This window comes from Bos indicus x Bos taurus, chromosome 22 (genome assembly GCF_003369695.1).
Source record: "Bos indicus x Bos taurus breed Angus x Brahman F1 hybrid chromosome 22, Bos_hybrid_MaternalHap_v2.0, whole genome shotgun sequence".
NCBI lineage: Eukaryota > Metazoa > Chordata > Mammalia > Artiodactyla > Bovidae > Bos > Bos indicus x Bos taurus.
The window spans coordinates 10,455,631-10,473,669 of record NC_040097.1 but is presented as its reverse complement, the minus strand read 5'-3'; the positions used below and the strand labels follow the sequence as shown (position 1 = coordinate 10,473,669).

The 18,039-nt window shown below is 41.5% G+C and overlaps 1 protein-coding gene across 5 annotated transcripts in view; it reads right to left on the bottom strand.

Annotated features, from left to right (window-relative positions):
• Window positions 1–16,107, bottom strand: part of RBM6 (RNA binding motif protein 6) — an 89,620-nt gene extending 73,513 nt beyond the window's left edge. For 2 of the 5 annotated variants that reach the window (XM_027523509.1, XM_027523511.1), the window contains exons 1-2: window positions 15,937–16,107; window positions 1,095–1,205 (exon numbers count right to left, since the gene is read on the bottom strand). In XM_027523509.1, the coding sequence (XP_027379310.1) occupies window positions 1,095–1,138 (44 nt within the window). In that variant the 5' untranslated portion in view covers window positions 1,139–1,205; window positions 15,937–16,107. Of the gene's footprint in view, window positions 1–1,094; window positions 1,206–15,397; window positions 15,570–15,936 lie in introns of those variants that run through there. The other 3 variants (XM_027523510.1, XM_027523513.1, XM_027523512.1) reach the window with 3 other exon arrangements.
• Window positions 16,108–18,039: the final 1,932 nt, after the last annotated feature.

Below are 18,039 nucleotides of genomic sequence, written 5' to 3'. Positions count from 1 at the left end.
TAACTGTTGAATTTGCACTGGAAGATCTGCAGACTGCCAGTCCAAAAGAAAACTTACTTGTAACAAAAGTTTCAATTGGAGCATAAATTTTTTTTTTTTGGCCATGCTGCAGAGGCTTGTGGGATTTTAGTTTCCCAACCAAAGACTGAACTCAGGCCCCTTGGCAGTGAGAGCATGGAGTTCTAACCATTGGACTGCCAGGGAATTCCCTGGAGCATAAATATTTTTTAATGTATAACTTTAAAAGTAAGATTTCTTTGCCATACACAAACTACAGCCGTAAGTCACATTCCTATAGCATTTCATTAACTGCAAACACAATGCAAAAGTTTTTAAAATATCATCATCAGTGTTTATTACACTGGCTATAAAAAATTCACTCCCTATAAATCTATGATATAATTCATTTACAACTATGAATGGTACCACCTTCTCCACTTATCAAATCGATTATATAATTCACTTTATTGAATTATAAATTCAATATTTTATATAATTTTATTGTATATAAAGAATGTAATTCATTCTCCCTACAAATCTATAATTCATTTACAACTATGAATGGTACCACATTCTCTACTTATCTTTGTATCCAGTAACCCCTAAAATTGTAATGCAGCTTAGGAAACTGCATTAAGTAAATAATTTTTCTTCCTCACAACTATTTCTGGTGGCTGAAATACAATGTGTCATAGGAAAGACAGAGCTCTGGATTCTAGACATAAATTACTGCACTTAATGAAACATTCACATTCATTTATAAACACTTACATACATTTTTACTAGCTTTCCTTATTAGTTGCGTATTACTTTGCTAAAAAAGATAAAAAATATTTTTTAAAACTGGGGGATTTTTTGTTAATATTTTAAAAATGCTAATACACAAAATACTTGGCATGCTAGGTATTCACTCTGACGATCACTCTAGAAATGACTAGAAAAAATTTAAGTAGTTTCTATTTTTAAAAATCAGAGAAAAAAATCAAAGCTATTTCTACACAAAGAAAATATCCCTCTTTATAGTAGGCCATAAATGTTATACAGCATCTACACTGTTATAACAGACATTTCGATATTCAAATTTTAAGACTTACCGAAAAGGTCCTGTTCTGTTAGCAGATCGAGAATCCCCCCACATCTCTTTCTATGTCAAGAGGGCCCAATAAGTAGATCCTTTTGCTACCAAACTCTGGTTATAGCAGTACCTGTACAAAACAAACCACAATAAATGAGTATGTGGGTACATGAAGTAAAGACTAAACCAATTTCCTCCTGTTTGACTTACCAGGGACATCAGCAAGAATATTTTTAGAAGTCACTTTTATACGTTTATATATTAATTTACAGCAACAAAAACACATTTTAAATTTTTAAAAGGGCACCATCAATCTCTCAAAGTACTAAGAATGCTTCATAAAACATTTATTAAATTTTCCAGCACCCATTCTATATGCTTTTTGGAAACAGCACCTTACCATGTTTATTTACTACCCTCAGTCCACGTGGCTGATCCTACACTATTCAGCCTGGCCAATCAGTAGTCTATTACCACAGTGATTGCTCTGAAGATGAGCACGTAACCTATGACTAAGAAGGCCTCATAAGACCTGCACTCCAGCTACCGAAAGAGGCAAACTTTTTTTTGGTCACACGGCACAGCCTGTGGCATACCAGTTCCTCATCTGAACCCTGGCCCAGGCAGTGAAGAGCCAAGTCCTGATCACTGGACCACCAGGGAATTCCCAAAAGGAGGCAAACTTTTATAACCTTGGATTTGGCAAAGGTCTCTTACCATGACAACAAAAGAAAAAACAGATAAAGTAGACTTGATCAAAACTGAAAACTTTTCTGCATCAGAGTACCCTATCGAGAGAGTGAAAACACAACCCACGTCAGCAAAAATAGCACACTATGAAATTCCAAAGCCTTCTTCCTCCACAGAAACATTAAAAAATAAGCAGTCTGAACCAACTTTGTCCAGCATTTAGAAAAGTCAAAGCTTTACGATGACCAAATGAATGCTCAATGAAGAAAAAGTCATCCTCAAAATAATCAGAAAGTTTTGGGTGATCCCTGACCCACCCCTCTCCCCAGCATGGCAGTGGTTTTTGTCTTGAAGCAGTGGCAGCCCACTTTCCCAGCTCCCTCCCCTAAACCAAAGGGAAAAGTGATTTGTAAATAACTATGTACTTCTGTTCTAGTAATGTTCTGTCCTGTATGGGGGAGAGGCTAAAGGACTGATGCAAGGTACTTTCCTCTGTTTTACCTAACAGAACTCTGGGGGAAAAAGTGGCAGGTACTGCTAATAAAACTAAAAAAGCAGACTATAGACTCACAGATAAGGGAGAAGTTGCAGGGAAAATACTGTGAGAAGTTAGACGTTTCCAAGGCAATACATATGTGAAAAAATTTAGAATGTCACAAGCATACTCAGGCAAGACACATGAGTTCACCTGGACTTACAGCCTAGTTTTACTCACCACAGGGCCCCTTCTGCTTATTGCTGTGCTGCATCTACTGGGGGTAGGATCTAGGCAGTGGAGGTAGCAGGCCTTGTCTGCAGGTTCTGATCTTGGTGGTGGTAGTAAATAGGCAAATGAGAGTTTTGACGGTTGAAGTGAAAAGTAACTCCACATGAAGAGTGGTTGAACAGAGGTCATTCTCTGATAGACAACAAGCATCACGTTAAGCTATGGACTACAATCCAGTGACGCCCTTCTCATGGATTCCTTTAACTTTCAGCTTTATAAGCACACTCCCCCAGAACATAAAGAAGGACTCTGGTTTCTTGGAAACCAACCAGTGGGTTTGGGAAAGCCTCCCCATTGTAGGTCAGCAGCCTTTAAGGTTAGAACCATGATGTCAGATGACTCTTTTCGAGCTTCCTCTGCCTTTGATTCATGATCAATAAAAAATTCTTGGCAAACACTTTGATTCGAGTCCATCCTGCACAGGTCCAAGAAATCGACCTCTAGCAGCATAATATCAAAACCTGGGGCCATCCCTCTTAAATCATGACCTAAGTTCCAAACGCCAACAAAGCAGAACTGGGGGTCCCATTCCATTAGTTTTAGCTGTGGTCTACAGCAGGCCTGTTTCTGCTTTAAGCACTCTAATTTTTCCAAAGTAAATGCTTTGGGGCAAACAGGACACTCAGCTATAGCATCAAGGGGTCACGACAGGCAGGAATTGGTGGGAGCATCTACCCAACTAAGATCCAACTATGAGTTTTTAAACAGCAGCAACTTTAATGTGCTCTTTTGGAGCTAGAATTAGTGGCTACTGGAAGCACCCTTGCCCCCTATCCCCTCCAAATTCTCATTAAAAAAAAAAAAATTAAATGTATTCGTTTCAGTTATAGGGCCTTGAAAAGACTGCTCCTCAACTGTGATAGTGGTTTTTCAGGCTTCCTCTCCAGAACCATGCTTTGCCTACCATCATACCACATTCAAAAGTTAAAATTGAAAGTGGATCTACATAAATGTAGAAGCTAAACTATAATGCTTCTAAAAGAAAACATAGGGAATTCCCTGGCAGTCCAATGGTTAAGACTTGGCACTTTCACTGAGGTAGCTAGCCCAAGGTCAATCCCTGATTGAGGAACAAAGATGTTAAAAGCCAAATGGCCAAGCAAAAAAAAAACAACAACCACCACTGAGATGGTATCAGCAAAGACTTCTATAAAGGAACCAGAAAGCATTAACCATAAAGAAAATATAAAAGTTAAAATCTGTTCTTCAAAAGACACTGAAAAATGAATAGGTAAACTACAGAACAGGGAGTAAATATTTGTAACACATGTCTGACAAATGCTCTGTATTATTAGTCATTAAGAAAACAGATTAAAACCACCGATACACACCCAGTAGAACAGCTAAAATTAAAAAGACTTCCAAAATCAAATATACAAGGATTTCCAGCAATCAGAACTCATACACTACTCAAAAGACGGCAAAATGGTACAACCAATTTAGAAACTGGTCTGAGAAATACTACTTATGACCCAGCAATTGAACTTCTAAGTATCTGCTTAAGATACACGAAAACAAAAGACCGGTAGAAAAATGTTCACAACAACTTTACTCACAATAGCTTTAAAAAAAAGAGAGAGAACAACCCAAATATTCTTCATTGGGCGATGACATAAATGCTGTTTGGTGTCCGAAAGGGGATCCTCCCTAGGGTAGTGTATTTCACTTAGATATCAAATGAAAAGGTGACTTTTTGGTAAAATGAGAGAAGCATTAGTAAGAAAGCAAAGTGAAAGTCACTCAGTTGTGTCTGACTCTTTTCGACCCCATGGACTATATAGTCCGTGGAATTCTCCAGGCCAGAATATTGGAGTGGGTAGCCTTTCCCTCCTCCAGGGAATATTCCCAACCCAGGAATCAAACCAGGGTCTCCTGCATTGCAGGTGGATTCTTTACCAACTGAGCTACCAGAGAATCCCCCATTAAGGGGAGGTGGAAATGAAGAATCAATAAAAACCTATTTAAAAAAAATTATTCTTAAAATTGTGAAATACATTTAAGTTTACCATTTTACAGTTAAGAGGGATTAAGTACATTTATGGTGTTTTGCAACTTTAATCCCCATCCATCCAAGCTTTTTTCATCTTGTAAAACCAAAACTCTGTACCCATTAAACAGTAACTCCCCACTTCTCTCTTAACCCAGTCCTTGGCAACCACCATTCCACTTTGTCTATATAGTTTTGACTACTCTAAGTACCTCTTAATTCTAGTGGAATTAAACAGTATTTCTTCTTTCATGACTGGCTTTTCTCACCTGGCATAATGTCTTCAAGGTTCATACATATTATAGCATCTATCGGAATTTCATTTCTTTTTAAGGCTGAATAATAATTCCAGTGTACACATATTATATTTTACCTACTTTTCCACTGATATTTGGACTCTCCCATCTTTTGGATAATGTTAACAATGAGCTGCTGCTGCTGCTGCTGCTAAGTCGCTTCAGTCGTGTTCGACTCTGTGCGACCCCACAGACGGCAACCCACCAGGCCCCGCCGTCCCTGGGATTCTCCAGGCAAGAACACTGGAGTGGGTTGCCATTTCCTCCTCCAATGCGTGAAAGTGAAGTCGCTCAGTTGTGTCTGACTCTTAGCGACCCCATGGACTGCAGCCTACCAGGCTCCTCCATCCATGGGATTTTCCAGGCAAGAGTACTGGAGTGGGGTGCCATTGCCTTCTCCTAACAATAAGCATGCACATACAAATATCTGAGATCAGTTCTTCTGGAGATATATACACTCACAAGTAGAACTGGTGGATCATATGGCAATTCTAGTTTTAATTTTCAAGGAACCACCATACTGTTTTCCACAGCAGCTACATCATTTTACCTTCCCACCAACAGTGCGCAAATGGTTCTGTTATGGACTGAATTGTGCCCCCCACAGCTTCAAGCCCTAACTCCCAATGTGACTGTATTTGGAGACGTGGCCTTTGAGGAGGTAATTAAGGTTGACAGAGGCCACAAGGGTGGGGCCCCAATTCAACAGGACTGGTGTCAGTGGAAGAGACACCAAAAAATGCATGCACAGGACAGGGAAAAGCTAATGTGAGGACATGGCCAGGAGAGGGCCGTCTGCAAGTCAAGGAGAGAGGCCCCACCAAAACCTAACCCTACTCATGCCCTGATCTTAGACGTCAGTCTCCAAACAGCAGGAAAATAATTTTCCGTTGTTTAAGCCACCTAGTCTGGTATTTTGTTATGGCAACCCTAGCAGAATGATACAAGTTCCAGTTCATCCACATCCTCACCAACACTTACTACTCTGTTTTTTTGTATTTTAGTAACAGCCATTCTGGAGAAGGAAATGGCAACCCACTCCAGTATTCTTGCCTGGAGAATCCCATGGACGGAGGAGCCTGGCGGGTTACAGTCCATGGGGTCACAAAAGTCGGACGCGACTCAACTGAACTGAACTGAACAGCCATTCTAATGGGTGTGAAGTGGTATCTCACTGTGGTTTTGATTTGCATTTCCCTTATCATTAATGATGCTGAGCATCTTTTCACGTACTTATTAGCCATTTTACATCCTCTTTGGGAGAAATGTCTATTCAAGTCCTTTGCCTATTTTTTGATACAGGTTATTCATTGCTGTTGTTGAGTTTAGGAGTTTTCTACATATTCTAATTATTAATCCCTTACCAGGCATGTGATTTGCAAGTATCTTCTCCCATTTTGTGAGTTGCCTTTTACCTTGTTGACAGTATTCTTTGAACACAGAAGTTTTTAATTTTAATGAAGTCCAATTTGCCTATTTTTCCTTTTGCTAACTGTGCCCTTGGTGTCATATCCTTTAAAAGATCATTATCAAATCCAACATATAAAGCTTTCCCCTTCAGTTTTCTTCTAAGAGTTTTAGAGTTACAGCTCTTACATTCAACAGCAACATCCATTCTTAAGAACAGCATTTGTTGAAGGCAAAGTTCTGCATATTGATTTGTTTAAAAATACACAAGCCCACAATCTTCCTGGAATGTTTTTGTGTACGAAGATTAAAGACTAGTCTGAAGACTCTACCCTTACCTTGTTCTATCACTATCATTTAACTATTATTTTTTTTGAATATTTGGCTGCATCAGGTCTTAGTTGCAGCACAGGCTCAGTTGCTCTGTGGAATGTGGGGTCTTAGTTCCCTGACCAGGAACTGAATCCACGTCCCCGGCAGTGCAAGGCAGATTCAAAACCACTGCTACTGACACAGTAGCAAAGTCCCTTAACTCCTTTTTTGACCTATATTATCACTCTCAGTCAGTTCAGTCGCTCAGTCGTGTCCGACTCTTTGCAACCCCATGAATCGCAGCACGCCAGGCCTCCCTGTCCATCACCAACTCCCGGAGTTCACTCAAACTCACGCCCATTGAGTCGGTGATGCCATCCAGCCATCTCATCCTCTGTCGTCCCCTTCTCCTCCTGCCCCCAACCCCTCCCAGCATCGGAGTCTTTTCCAATGAGTCAACTCTTCGCATGAAGTGGCCAAAGGACTGGAGTTTCAGCTTTAGCATCATTCCTTCCAAAGAAATCCCAGGGCTGATCTCCTTCAGAATGGACTGGTTGGATCTCCTTGCAGTCCAAGGGACTCTCAAGAGTCTTCTCCAACACCACAGTTCAAAAGCATCAATTCTTCCGCGCTCAGCTTTCTTCACAGTCCAACTCTCACATCCATACATGACTACTGGAAAAACCATAGTTTTGACTAGACGGACCTTTGTTGGCAAAGTAATGTCTCTACTTTATAATATGCTATCTGCTTTTGTTCATAAGCATACTCCAGTCTCTCTCATATAAAAACACCCCCCCCAATACAAAACCTTTAAACATCAGTTGACTAAATAAATGAATGTCCACCAAATATGCTAACTAGGCTCTATTACATTCCCTAGCACTGTTCATGATGCTGTCCCTGGGTGCTATGGACTATACTGAATGTGTGTGTCTCTTCAAAATTCATGTTTAAGTCCTAATCTCTGACTTGATGGTAACTGAAGATAGGGCCTTTAGGAGGTAATTAGGTCATGAGGGTAGAGCCCTTAGGAAAGGGGTTAATGCTCTTCTAAGAAGGAATAAAAGAGAGTGCTCTCTCTCTGTACCATGTGAGGATACAGCAAGAAAGCAGCTGTCTGCAAACCAAAAGGATCTCACCAGGAACCAAACTATCTGGCACCTTAATCTGAAACTGCCCTGTCTCTGGAACTGTGAGAAATAAAGTTGTTATTAAGTCACACAATCTACGGTGTTTTGTTTTAGCAGTCCAAGCTAAGACACTGGCCAATCTTGTCCATTCCCAATTTAATCACTATCACTACCATCTCTACGATTATAATTTCCACATCTCCATCACTAGCTTAGACTTTCCCATGAAATCCAAATGTCTGCCAGAAATGGCCACTTGGCCATCCTACAGGGATCTCAAGCTCATGCATAAATTAGACTTCACTACTGTTAGGACATTTAAACACTTCATTAGAGCCACTTTTTCTTATGAAGAGAAATTTTCCAGATTTTAAATATTCTTATATCCTCACCCCTTACATCAGCAAATTACAGTCAGGTTCCTAGTTTAAAAGTGAATTTTATAAGATAGCAAAGTAAGTTTTATAAGATAGCACAGTGTGGCGGTGAAGGGACAGGAGTGCAGTCTCTGGACCTACTGTGCTGGTGGGGTTCACAGCTCGACTGCTGGAAGGGAAATCATGGCTCGGCCACAAGGTATGTCCTTGAGCAAGTGATTTAACTTAATGCCAAATCCGGAATAAAGATAATGTCTACTTCATAGTTATCAGGATAAAATGACAATGCAAATTCACTAGAGCAGTGCCTGATAAATAAATTGCTCAGTAAATGTTAGTACTATTTTAAGAGTTTATTTCAAAAATCATTGGGGCTTAGAATGTTCCCACTGATGCAGACTCATTTGGCTAAATGACTGATATTAAGGTTTGATTTGCCATAGATTTAAATGCAGACATTTTCCATAAATAAAATCATCAGTTCCAAGATTTTGTCAACTATATATTTAAAGCACACATGCAATATATTATGCCAGAAAATACATCCTTTGCAGCCATCTAGACAGAAGTGTTAAGATGTCAACTTATAAATGGACAAAGTGGCGAACAATTTTTTCAAAATTTTAGGAGTGAAAAATTTTTAATCCTTTTAGATGGTTCAAGAGAATTTCAAGACCACTGGCCTAAGTGAATGTGTTTTAAAGTCAGACTGCCTGGGTTTGAATTCAAACTCCGGCTTTTGGGAATTCCCAGATGGCCCAATGGTTAGGACTCTATGCTTCCAATACTGAGACTATAGCTTCAATCCCTGGTCAGGTAACTAAGATTCCGCATGCCTCTCAGCACAGTCGAGGGGGGAAAAAAAGGAAGAAAAAATTCCAGCTATGTATCTTTGGTAAGTTATATTTAAATTCTATATGCCTCAATGCTCTCCTCCTACACAACGGGAATAATAGTGGTACCTACTTCATATGATTACTATAGGGAGTAAATGAGATCGTGCATAAGAAGAAGTATATTGATAGCAACATTATTATTATGAATAATAGCCAAACACTGAAAAGAATCCAAATGTCCATCAACAGGCAGATGGGTAAACAAATGTGATATACTCCTAAAAGGAAATGCAACATGGAAGAACCTCAAAAAAATTATAAGTAAAAGAAGCCAGATATCCCAATTGTATGAAGTTACATAAAAACATAAAACTACAGAGGCAGAAAGCAGATTAGTGGATGCCAGGACTTGCAGTTAGAGTGGGGAGTGGAGATTAACAACAAACAGAAACTAGGGAATGTTTTGAGGTGTTGGAAACATTCTAAATCTGAATTATGGTGATGACTGCATCAAACTGAACAGCTACAGTCAGTGAATTTTATGATATATAAGTCATGCCTCCAAAAATTTTTTTGAAAAATTTTAAAGCAACAATGTACTAAATATTATTATTACTGCTACTATGCTCAGGTGTTTAAAATCACAGTCACATTAAGCTGGAAAGGACCTTTCTGAGTATGTCTACCTCTATTCTCTGAAACAGTAATAAAGGCAAGAATAGTTAAGTACTGACTCTGCCACAGTTATGCATTTTACATGGGTTCTCTCATTTAATAATCACAGGTCCTCCATGGGGTAAATTTTGTTATAATCCCCACTTCACAGACTCCGAAAATGAGACTTAAATAGTTTGAGAGGCTTGTCCCAAAACAATATAACTAATATGAGGAAAAGCAAACTCAAGACCATCTGATTTCAAAGTCCATCCTAAAATTCATATGAAATTTCATAGGTCTCTGAATAGCCTTGAAAAAGAACATAAAGTGAGTGGAGGACACTCACTTCCCAATTTCAAACTTACTATAAATTTACAGTAATCAAAACAGTGTGGTATTGGTGTAAGGACATAAAGAACAATGAACTAGAGATCCCAGAAATAAACTCCCACATACATGGTCAAGTTATTTTCAACAAGGGTCCCAAGACCATTCAAAGGAGAAAAGACAGCCTTTTCAACAACTGCTCATAGGGAAACTGGAAATCCACACGCAAAAGAATGAAGCGCGACCCCTGCCCACCACCATACACAAAAGCTATCCCAAATTGGGTTTAAAGACCTAAACCTAAAATTTAAAACTCTAAAACTCAGAAGAAAACAAACCAGAAGCTTCAGGCATTGGATTTGGCAGTGATCCCTTGGATACGACATCAAAAGCAGAGTCAACAAAAAAAATACACAAACTGGAATTCATCAAAATTAGAAATGTCTGTTTCAAAGAACACCATTAAGAGAATAAAAAGGCAACTCATGAATGGGAGAAAATATTTGCAAACCACATATCTGATAAGGGATTAATATCCAGAATATACAGAAAACTAAAACTCAACAAAAGACAACCTGATTCAAAAATGAGGAAAGGACTTGAATACACATTTCTTCAAAGACACACAAATGGCCAATAAACACATAAAAAGACTCTCAACATCATTAACAATTAGAGAAATGTAAATCAAAATTACAAGATAACCACTTTATACCCATTAAGATGGCTATTAAAACAAAACCAAATGAACCTAACAGAAGCTAGTGAGGATGTGAAGAGATGTGAACCCTGTGCATTGCTGTCAGGCATGTACAGTGTATGCAGCCACTGTGTAAAGCATACAGCAGTTCCTCAAAAATTTAGGACAGAATTACCACACGATCCAACAATTCCAATTCTTTTGGGTATAAACCCAAAAGAAATGAGAGCAGAGACTTAAGTAGATATGTGCACCCCTCCATGTTCATTGCTGCATTATTTACAACAGCTAAAAGGTGGAAGGTGGAAACAACCCAGTACCTATCAACAGATGAGAAAACCATGTAATATATACACACAATGAAATACTATTCAGTCTCAGAAAGGAATGCAATTCTGATAGATATAACATGGATGAGCCTTGGAGATATTCTGCTAAGTAAAATAAGCCAGTCATGAAAGGACAAATATTGTATAATTTATGGTTCTATGTATATGGGGTACTTCAGTTCAGTCCAGTCGCTCAGTCGTGTCCGACTCTTCGTGACCCCATGAATCGCAGCACGCTAAGCCTCCCTGTTCATCACCATCTCCCGAAGTTCACTCAAACTCATGTCCATCGAGTCAGTGATGCCATCCAGCCATCTCATCCTCTGTCGTCCCCTTTTCCTCCTGCCCCCAATCTCTCCCAGCATCAGAGTCTTTTCCAATGAGTCAACTCTTCGCATGAGGTGGCCAAAGTATTGGAGTTTCAGCTTTAGCATCATTCCTTCCAAAGAACATCCAGGACTGATCTCCTTTAGAATGGACTGGTTGGATCTCCTTGCAGTCCAAGGGACTCTCAACAGTCTTCTCCAACACCACAGTTCAAAAGCATCGATTCTTCGGCACTCAGCTTTCTTCACAGTCCAACTCTCACATCCATACATGACTACTGGAAAAACCATAGCCTTGACTAGACAGACCTTTGTCGGCAAAGTAATGTCTCTGCTTTTGAATGTGCTATCTAGGTTGGTCATAACTTTCCTTCTAAGGAGTAAGCGTCTTTTAATTTCCTGGCTGCAATCACCATCTGCAGTGATTTTGGAGCCCCAAAAAATAAAGTCTGACACTGTTTCCACTGTTTCCCCATCTATTTCCCATGAAGTGATGGGATCAGATGCCATGATCTTAGTTTTCTGAATGTTGAGTTTTAAGCCAACTTTTTCACTCTCCACTTTCACTTCCATCAAGAGGCTTTTTAGCTCCTCTTCACTTTCTGCCATAAGAGTGGTATCTTCTGCATATCTGAGGTTATTGATATTTCTCCCGGCAATCTTGATTCCAGCTTGTGCTTCTTCCAGCCCAGCGTTTCTCATGATGTACTCTGCATATAGGTTCAATAAAGAGGGTGACAATAAACAGCCTTGATGTACGCCTTTTCCTATTTGGAACCAGTCTGTTGTTCCATGTCCAGTTCTAGCTGTTGCTTCCTGACCTGTATATAGGTTTCTCAAGAGGCAGGTCAGGTGGCCTGGTATTCCCATCTCTTTCAGAATTTTCCACAGTTTATTGTGATCCACACAGTAAAAGGCTTTGGCATAGTCAATAAAGCAGAAACAGATGTTTTTCTGGAACTCTCTTGCTTTTTCCATGATCCACCGGATGTTGGCAATTTGATCTCTGGTTCCTCTGCCTTTCCTAAAACCAGCTTGAACATCTGGAAGTTCACGGTTCACGTACTGCTGAAGCCTGGCTTGGAGAATTTGGAGCATTACTTTACTAGCGTGTGAGATGAGTGCAATTGTGCGGTAGTTTGAGCGTTCTTTGGCATTGCCTTTCTTTGGGATTGGAATGAAACTGACCTTTTCCAGTCCTGTGGGCACTGCTGAGTTTTCCAAATTTGCTGGCATATTGAGTGCAGCACTTTCACAGCATCATCTTTCAGGATTTGAAATAGCTCAACTGGAATTCCATCACCTCCACTAGCTTTGTTCGTAGTGATGCTTTCTAAGGCCCAGTTGACTTCACATTCCAGGATGTCTGGCTCTAGGTCAGTGATCACACCATCATGATTATCTGGGTCGTGAAGATCTTTTTTGTACAGTTCTTCTGTGTATTCTTGCCATCTCTTCTTAATGTCTTCTGCTTCTGTTAGGTCCATACCATTTCTGGTCCTTTATCGAGTCCATCTTCGCATGAAATGTTCCCTTGGTATCTCTGATTTTCTTGAAGAGATTTCTAGTCTTTCCCATTCTGTTGTTTTCCTCTAATTCTTTGCATTGATCGCTGAGGAAGGCTTCCTTATCTCTCCTTGCTATTCTTTGGTACTCTGCGTTCAGATGCTTATATCTTTCCTTTTCTCCTTTGCTTTTCGCTTCTTAGGACAGGCAAATTCAGAGAGACGGAAAGTAGGATGGTGGTTGCCAGGGGAAGGGGTGGGGAGAATGAGAAGCTATTTTTTAATGGGCACAGAGGTTCAGTCTGAGAAGACGAAAACATTCTGAAGCTGGATGGTAATGATGGTTGCACAACAATGTGAAGGTACTTAATACCACTGACATGAACATTTTAAAATGGTCAAAATGGCTAAGAAAAAGGGAGGCAGAAGGAAGAGATGGAGGGACTACTTCACACCCATTCAGGTGGTTACTGTACAAAAAAACTCAGAAAGTAACAAGTGTTGGGATGTGGAGAAATCGGACCCCTTGCGTATTACTGGTGGGAACATAAAATGATGCAACTGCTGTGGAATACAGTATGGTGGGTACTCAAAAAGCTATACACAGAATTATCTTATGACCCAATTCTGGGCATATACACAAAGATACTGAAAGCAGGGGCATGAAGAGATATTTGTATACCCATGTTCACAGCAGCATTATTTACAATCGCCAACGGTGGAAACCCAACTGTCCAGCAAGTGAACAGGTAAGTAAAATGTAGCTTATACATAGCAACTGAGTATTGTTCAGCCTTAAAAGGGAATGTAGATGTCAATTACATCTCAATTTTTTTTAATTACAAAAAAAAGGAATGAAGTTTGGATACACACTACAACATGAATGAACCTTAAAAACATTATTTTACCTGAAAAAAGTCAGACATGAAAGGATAATTATTGTATGATTCCACTTACATAGGGTACCCAGAACAGGCAAATTCAGAGAGACAGAATACAGATTAGAGGTTACCAGGAACTAGAGGGAAGGAGTAAGGGAGTTACCTGCTTAATGGTTAGAGTTTCTGTTTAAGGTGATGAAAAAGTTTTAGAAATAGATGTGGTGATGGTTTCATTACATTGTGAATGTAATTCATGCACTGAATTATATGTGAATTTTACATACAGAAATGGCTTAAATGGAAAATTTCATTACAATATATGCAACAAAATATATTTATCACAACTTTGTAAAAAAAAAAAAAAAAAGTACTGTAATACATGAAAAAACATCGAATTAGACACCTTAAATGGGTGAAATGTATGGTGTGTGAATTTTATCTCAACAAAACATTTTTTAATTTTTTGGCTGCACCACATGGCATGTGGACTCTCAGTTCCCAGACCAGGGATGGAACCTGCACCCCCTGCACTGGAAGCATAGAGTCCTAACCACTGAACTGCCAGGGAAGTGACAAAAATTTTTTTTAAAGTAACAGTGGCGGCTAACACTCAGTAAACACTTTCCTCACACCAGGCACCATCCTAAAAGGATTACGTAAACCTCACAACAACCTTCAAAGTGGCTGCATTTCTTAACCTCATTTCACACATGAGAAAACTGAAGTTAGGTAATTTATCCAATGTTGCTCAGTTAATGGAGGAGTCAACAGTTCAAATCCTATCAATTTCTAGAGCTCCTACAGTTCCTATCACAGTGTGATAGGAAGGTTATAAAAGGTACCCAACAAATGCCCCCTAAGTGAGTGAAATGAACAACTACTGTGGAAGTCTAGCAGAAAGTCTATTCTAAGATGACTCCATGATTTATGATCTTTAAAAATTTCAGAATTTTCCAACAGTTTTTTAATCTTTTACAATTTTGAGTTAGATTATTAACACATTATTTTATGTATTTAAACACTGGCAGAAGAGTATAACCTTGCCCATGTATCTTCAATAAGACAGGAGCATTCACTTTGTAACCTCTCCATTGACAATTCTCCTATGAAAGGCTACAAAAAACTAGGCTCCCAAAGGCAACAAAAGTAAACCCAATTCTGGTAACAATTAAATGAAGAGGAATGCTACAGATGTCCAAAAACAGCCTATCCTAAACAGCCTATTCTATGGGCTAGGTACCTGGTTAGATACTAATTAACCAGGCAAGGTTCAGGTGCAATTTTTGTGTGTTTCACTAAAATGGTAACATACCATTAGACACTGCTTGTCCTACCCTCACTTATCAGTTCTTTAAACCTCTCCCTATAGTCCTCACAAGTCTGCTGATGTTGACATTATTAAACCATTCACAGTGGCGGCACTACTCAACAGGAAGTTGAAAGCTAACAAACCGAGGGCAGGATCCAGAGTTCAGAAAAATGAACCAGGGTGACCGGGAGCATCAGAGTCTACTAAACTCCACCTAGATCCCGCAACTCTGATGTTCACAAGCATACCTGGAATGTGCAAAAAATACAATTACCCTTACAGTTTACCCTACAAAACAAGACCCTTTCCTTTATTTAAAAAAAAAAAAATGCACGCCCAGAGTTAAGCCTGGTAGCACAAGATCAATTCTAAAGTTAAGAGAAAAACAGACTTACTGATACACCACTAAAAGGAATCTAAAGAGTGCATAATACGAGGAAATAACCCTGTCCTCCCACATTCGCCCAACTGGCACAGGACCCACCAGACCACTCCCCGGGATCCAGGTTCTACAGCCCGGCGCGCTGGACTCCGCGCTCTCGCGCCCTGTTGTCCGGCCGAGCCCACTCCGGTCTGTCCAGGTCTGAGGGCGAAGCTACGTGCTAAGCACAAGAAAAACTCCCTTTCGAGCGATGCCTCACAACTGGATCAGATTCCTGCAAATGCAGGGGGAAAAAAGGAGGAAGAAAGGGTCGCCTGCCTGCAGCCCCTCGGACCAAGAGCACCGAACCGCAACCACGCGCCAGCCACGGACCCCCGGCCGCCCCGAGACGGGACCGGTAATTCCACCGCCAGGCCGGGCCCCGCCCCGGGCCCGCGACCGTTCTGGGGCGTTCCTCCCGTGGGCGGCGCCTCCCTCACCGCCACTTGACTCTCTTCTTCCTGAGGGAGGCCGCGGCCGCCCCGCGACACCGAAGCCGCAGCTTCCAGGCCGCGCGGGCCCGCGACGTCCAGAGCGGCCTGCCAGGCCGGCTCCTTCCCCGCTGGCTCCCGCACGCCCTCTCTACCACCCCAAGCCCTTACCGAGGCAGCGCGGCCTCCGCGGCCCGCTCCTCCTAATCCTTAGCCGCCGCCACCGACCCAGCGCCGCGGAGACCGGAACTTCCTCCGCGCCGGGCCGCTGCCTCCACAAAGGTGCCGCCGCCTTTAGCGCTCGGCCCGCCGGGAGATGGAGTACACAGCTGCGGGTCGCGCCGACTCCACTCCCGGCGTACCCTGCGCGGGGGCCGGGGGCGGGGCGGGGGTGTGTGCTTGCCTGCGGGGGCGGGGCGTGAGGGGCACGCTATTGCCCACGTCCAATGGGAGGGTGCGCTTCCTTGCCCCGGTCCGCTGGGCCTGCTGGGGGTTGTGGTTTGGCCCTTAGCCCACGGCCGCTCGTCTTCTTTCGCTCTTCCGAGTATGAGCAAAGCGTGCAGTCTGTGGGTGGCTTGGCTTTCTCGAGATTTGCTCCCTGCCAGAGTGCGGACTGGACCCTGGCCTGCCTAGCTTAAAAAGGACTTACTCTCCGTTAATGTGAAGGAAATCTCCACCTAAGCCTTCCGGGGCAGGAGTTTGTGGCCCACATAAGAGCCTGGCTCCCGACCCTCCCAAAGGATAGAGGAGCAGTAATCACACGGTCGTCCTCTTTTCCTTCTGATGAGTTTTCAAATTAGCCATTCCCAGCTCAAGAATATCACTGGTGGGTAGTAGTACTTTGTCCTTCAAAGAGGTAAACATATGAAGGAACTAATTATTTTTGCCTTATGCCCACTCTCTTTGGGCAGTAATAATTGCAACCCTTCATCACAACTCTGCTCCTGGCCTTGTGCTGACCCTTCATTATCTCATTTAATCTTCAGTGCTATTCACAGATACACTGGTGGGTATCATCTGTCTTAAAGGTTTAGTAGCCCTACCTATAAAGGAAATTCCACTCAGTTTCCACGAGGCCTTGCTAGCTCACGAGCCATAAATCTGGCCGAGAGTGACTTATGCGAGGTCACAGAGGAACAGGAAGGTATCTGCAGATCAACAATCTAGTGGAAAACGGGGCAGCACAACTTTCAGTGTGCAGCTCACGTCCAGAATCTCCTCACAGCTAATGTTCTTCAAATGGCCAGCTCCAAGCTTCCAAGTGGATTGTACATTGTTGAAATGCTTGCTGATTCCAGCTACCCAGTATCCTCAAACTGTGTCCCCTCAGGGAAGGTAACCTGATTATAGAGCCTGAATTCAACATCATGGAATCAAAGAAGTCTGCTGCAAGAAAAGCCTATAAATTATTCTAAAATAAAGTAATCCTCATCTGTAGAGAAAAGAGATTGTTGGGTTAAGTAGTCCTTAAAGTTACTTTTCCACTTCTCAGGCATCTTGTCTGGAAGTCATTCATTCAAGAACTTCATGAAGCACCTGCTGTGTGCCAGGCACTGGATCAAGTACTGGAGTTACAGGAGCTTGAACAAAGCTGATAAACTTTGCTGCTCTGGTGGCGATGGGAGTGGGGGTGGCTATGGAAGAGAGGTGACAAACTAAACAAGATACACAGTCTCTGCTCAAAGGAGTTTGGTTTCTGTAAGGAGGGAGATGGAAAGCTGTTGGGAGGCTCTAAACAGAATAACATCGTGATTTCCAGGTAAATAGGATCCCTCTGGCTTCTGTGTGGAGAATAGGCTGAAGGTGAAAAGGGCAGAAGCAGGCCAGCTGGCTAGGAGACTGCCTGGAAAGATGGAAGAATGTGGGAAGAGCAATTTTGGCAGGAAGAAGAGGAGCTCAGTTTTCGGTAGGTTGTTTTTGATGCCTAGTAGACAAGATTTGGAGTTGGCAATTGGCTACATTTGCCTAGAGTTCAAATTAAAGGTCAGGGTTAGAGCTGCAAATCTGAGAGGTATCAACATATCACTGGTGCTGATACATAAAGCCTTGGGCCTGGATGAGATGGCTTTGCAAATGAAGGAGTGAGTTATAGACTAGACTGGAGCACTAAGAGGTTTCAGGGAAGAGGAAGAACACCTACACAGAACTGTGGGTACTTTGCTTCCCAAACTGGGCCATTATTGGTGGATCTCTCCCTTATCACATAGTACTTTGTCCTTCCAAGAGGTAAACATATGAAGGAACTAATTATTTTTACCTTATGCCCACTCTCCT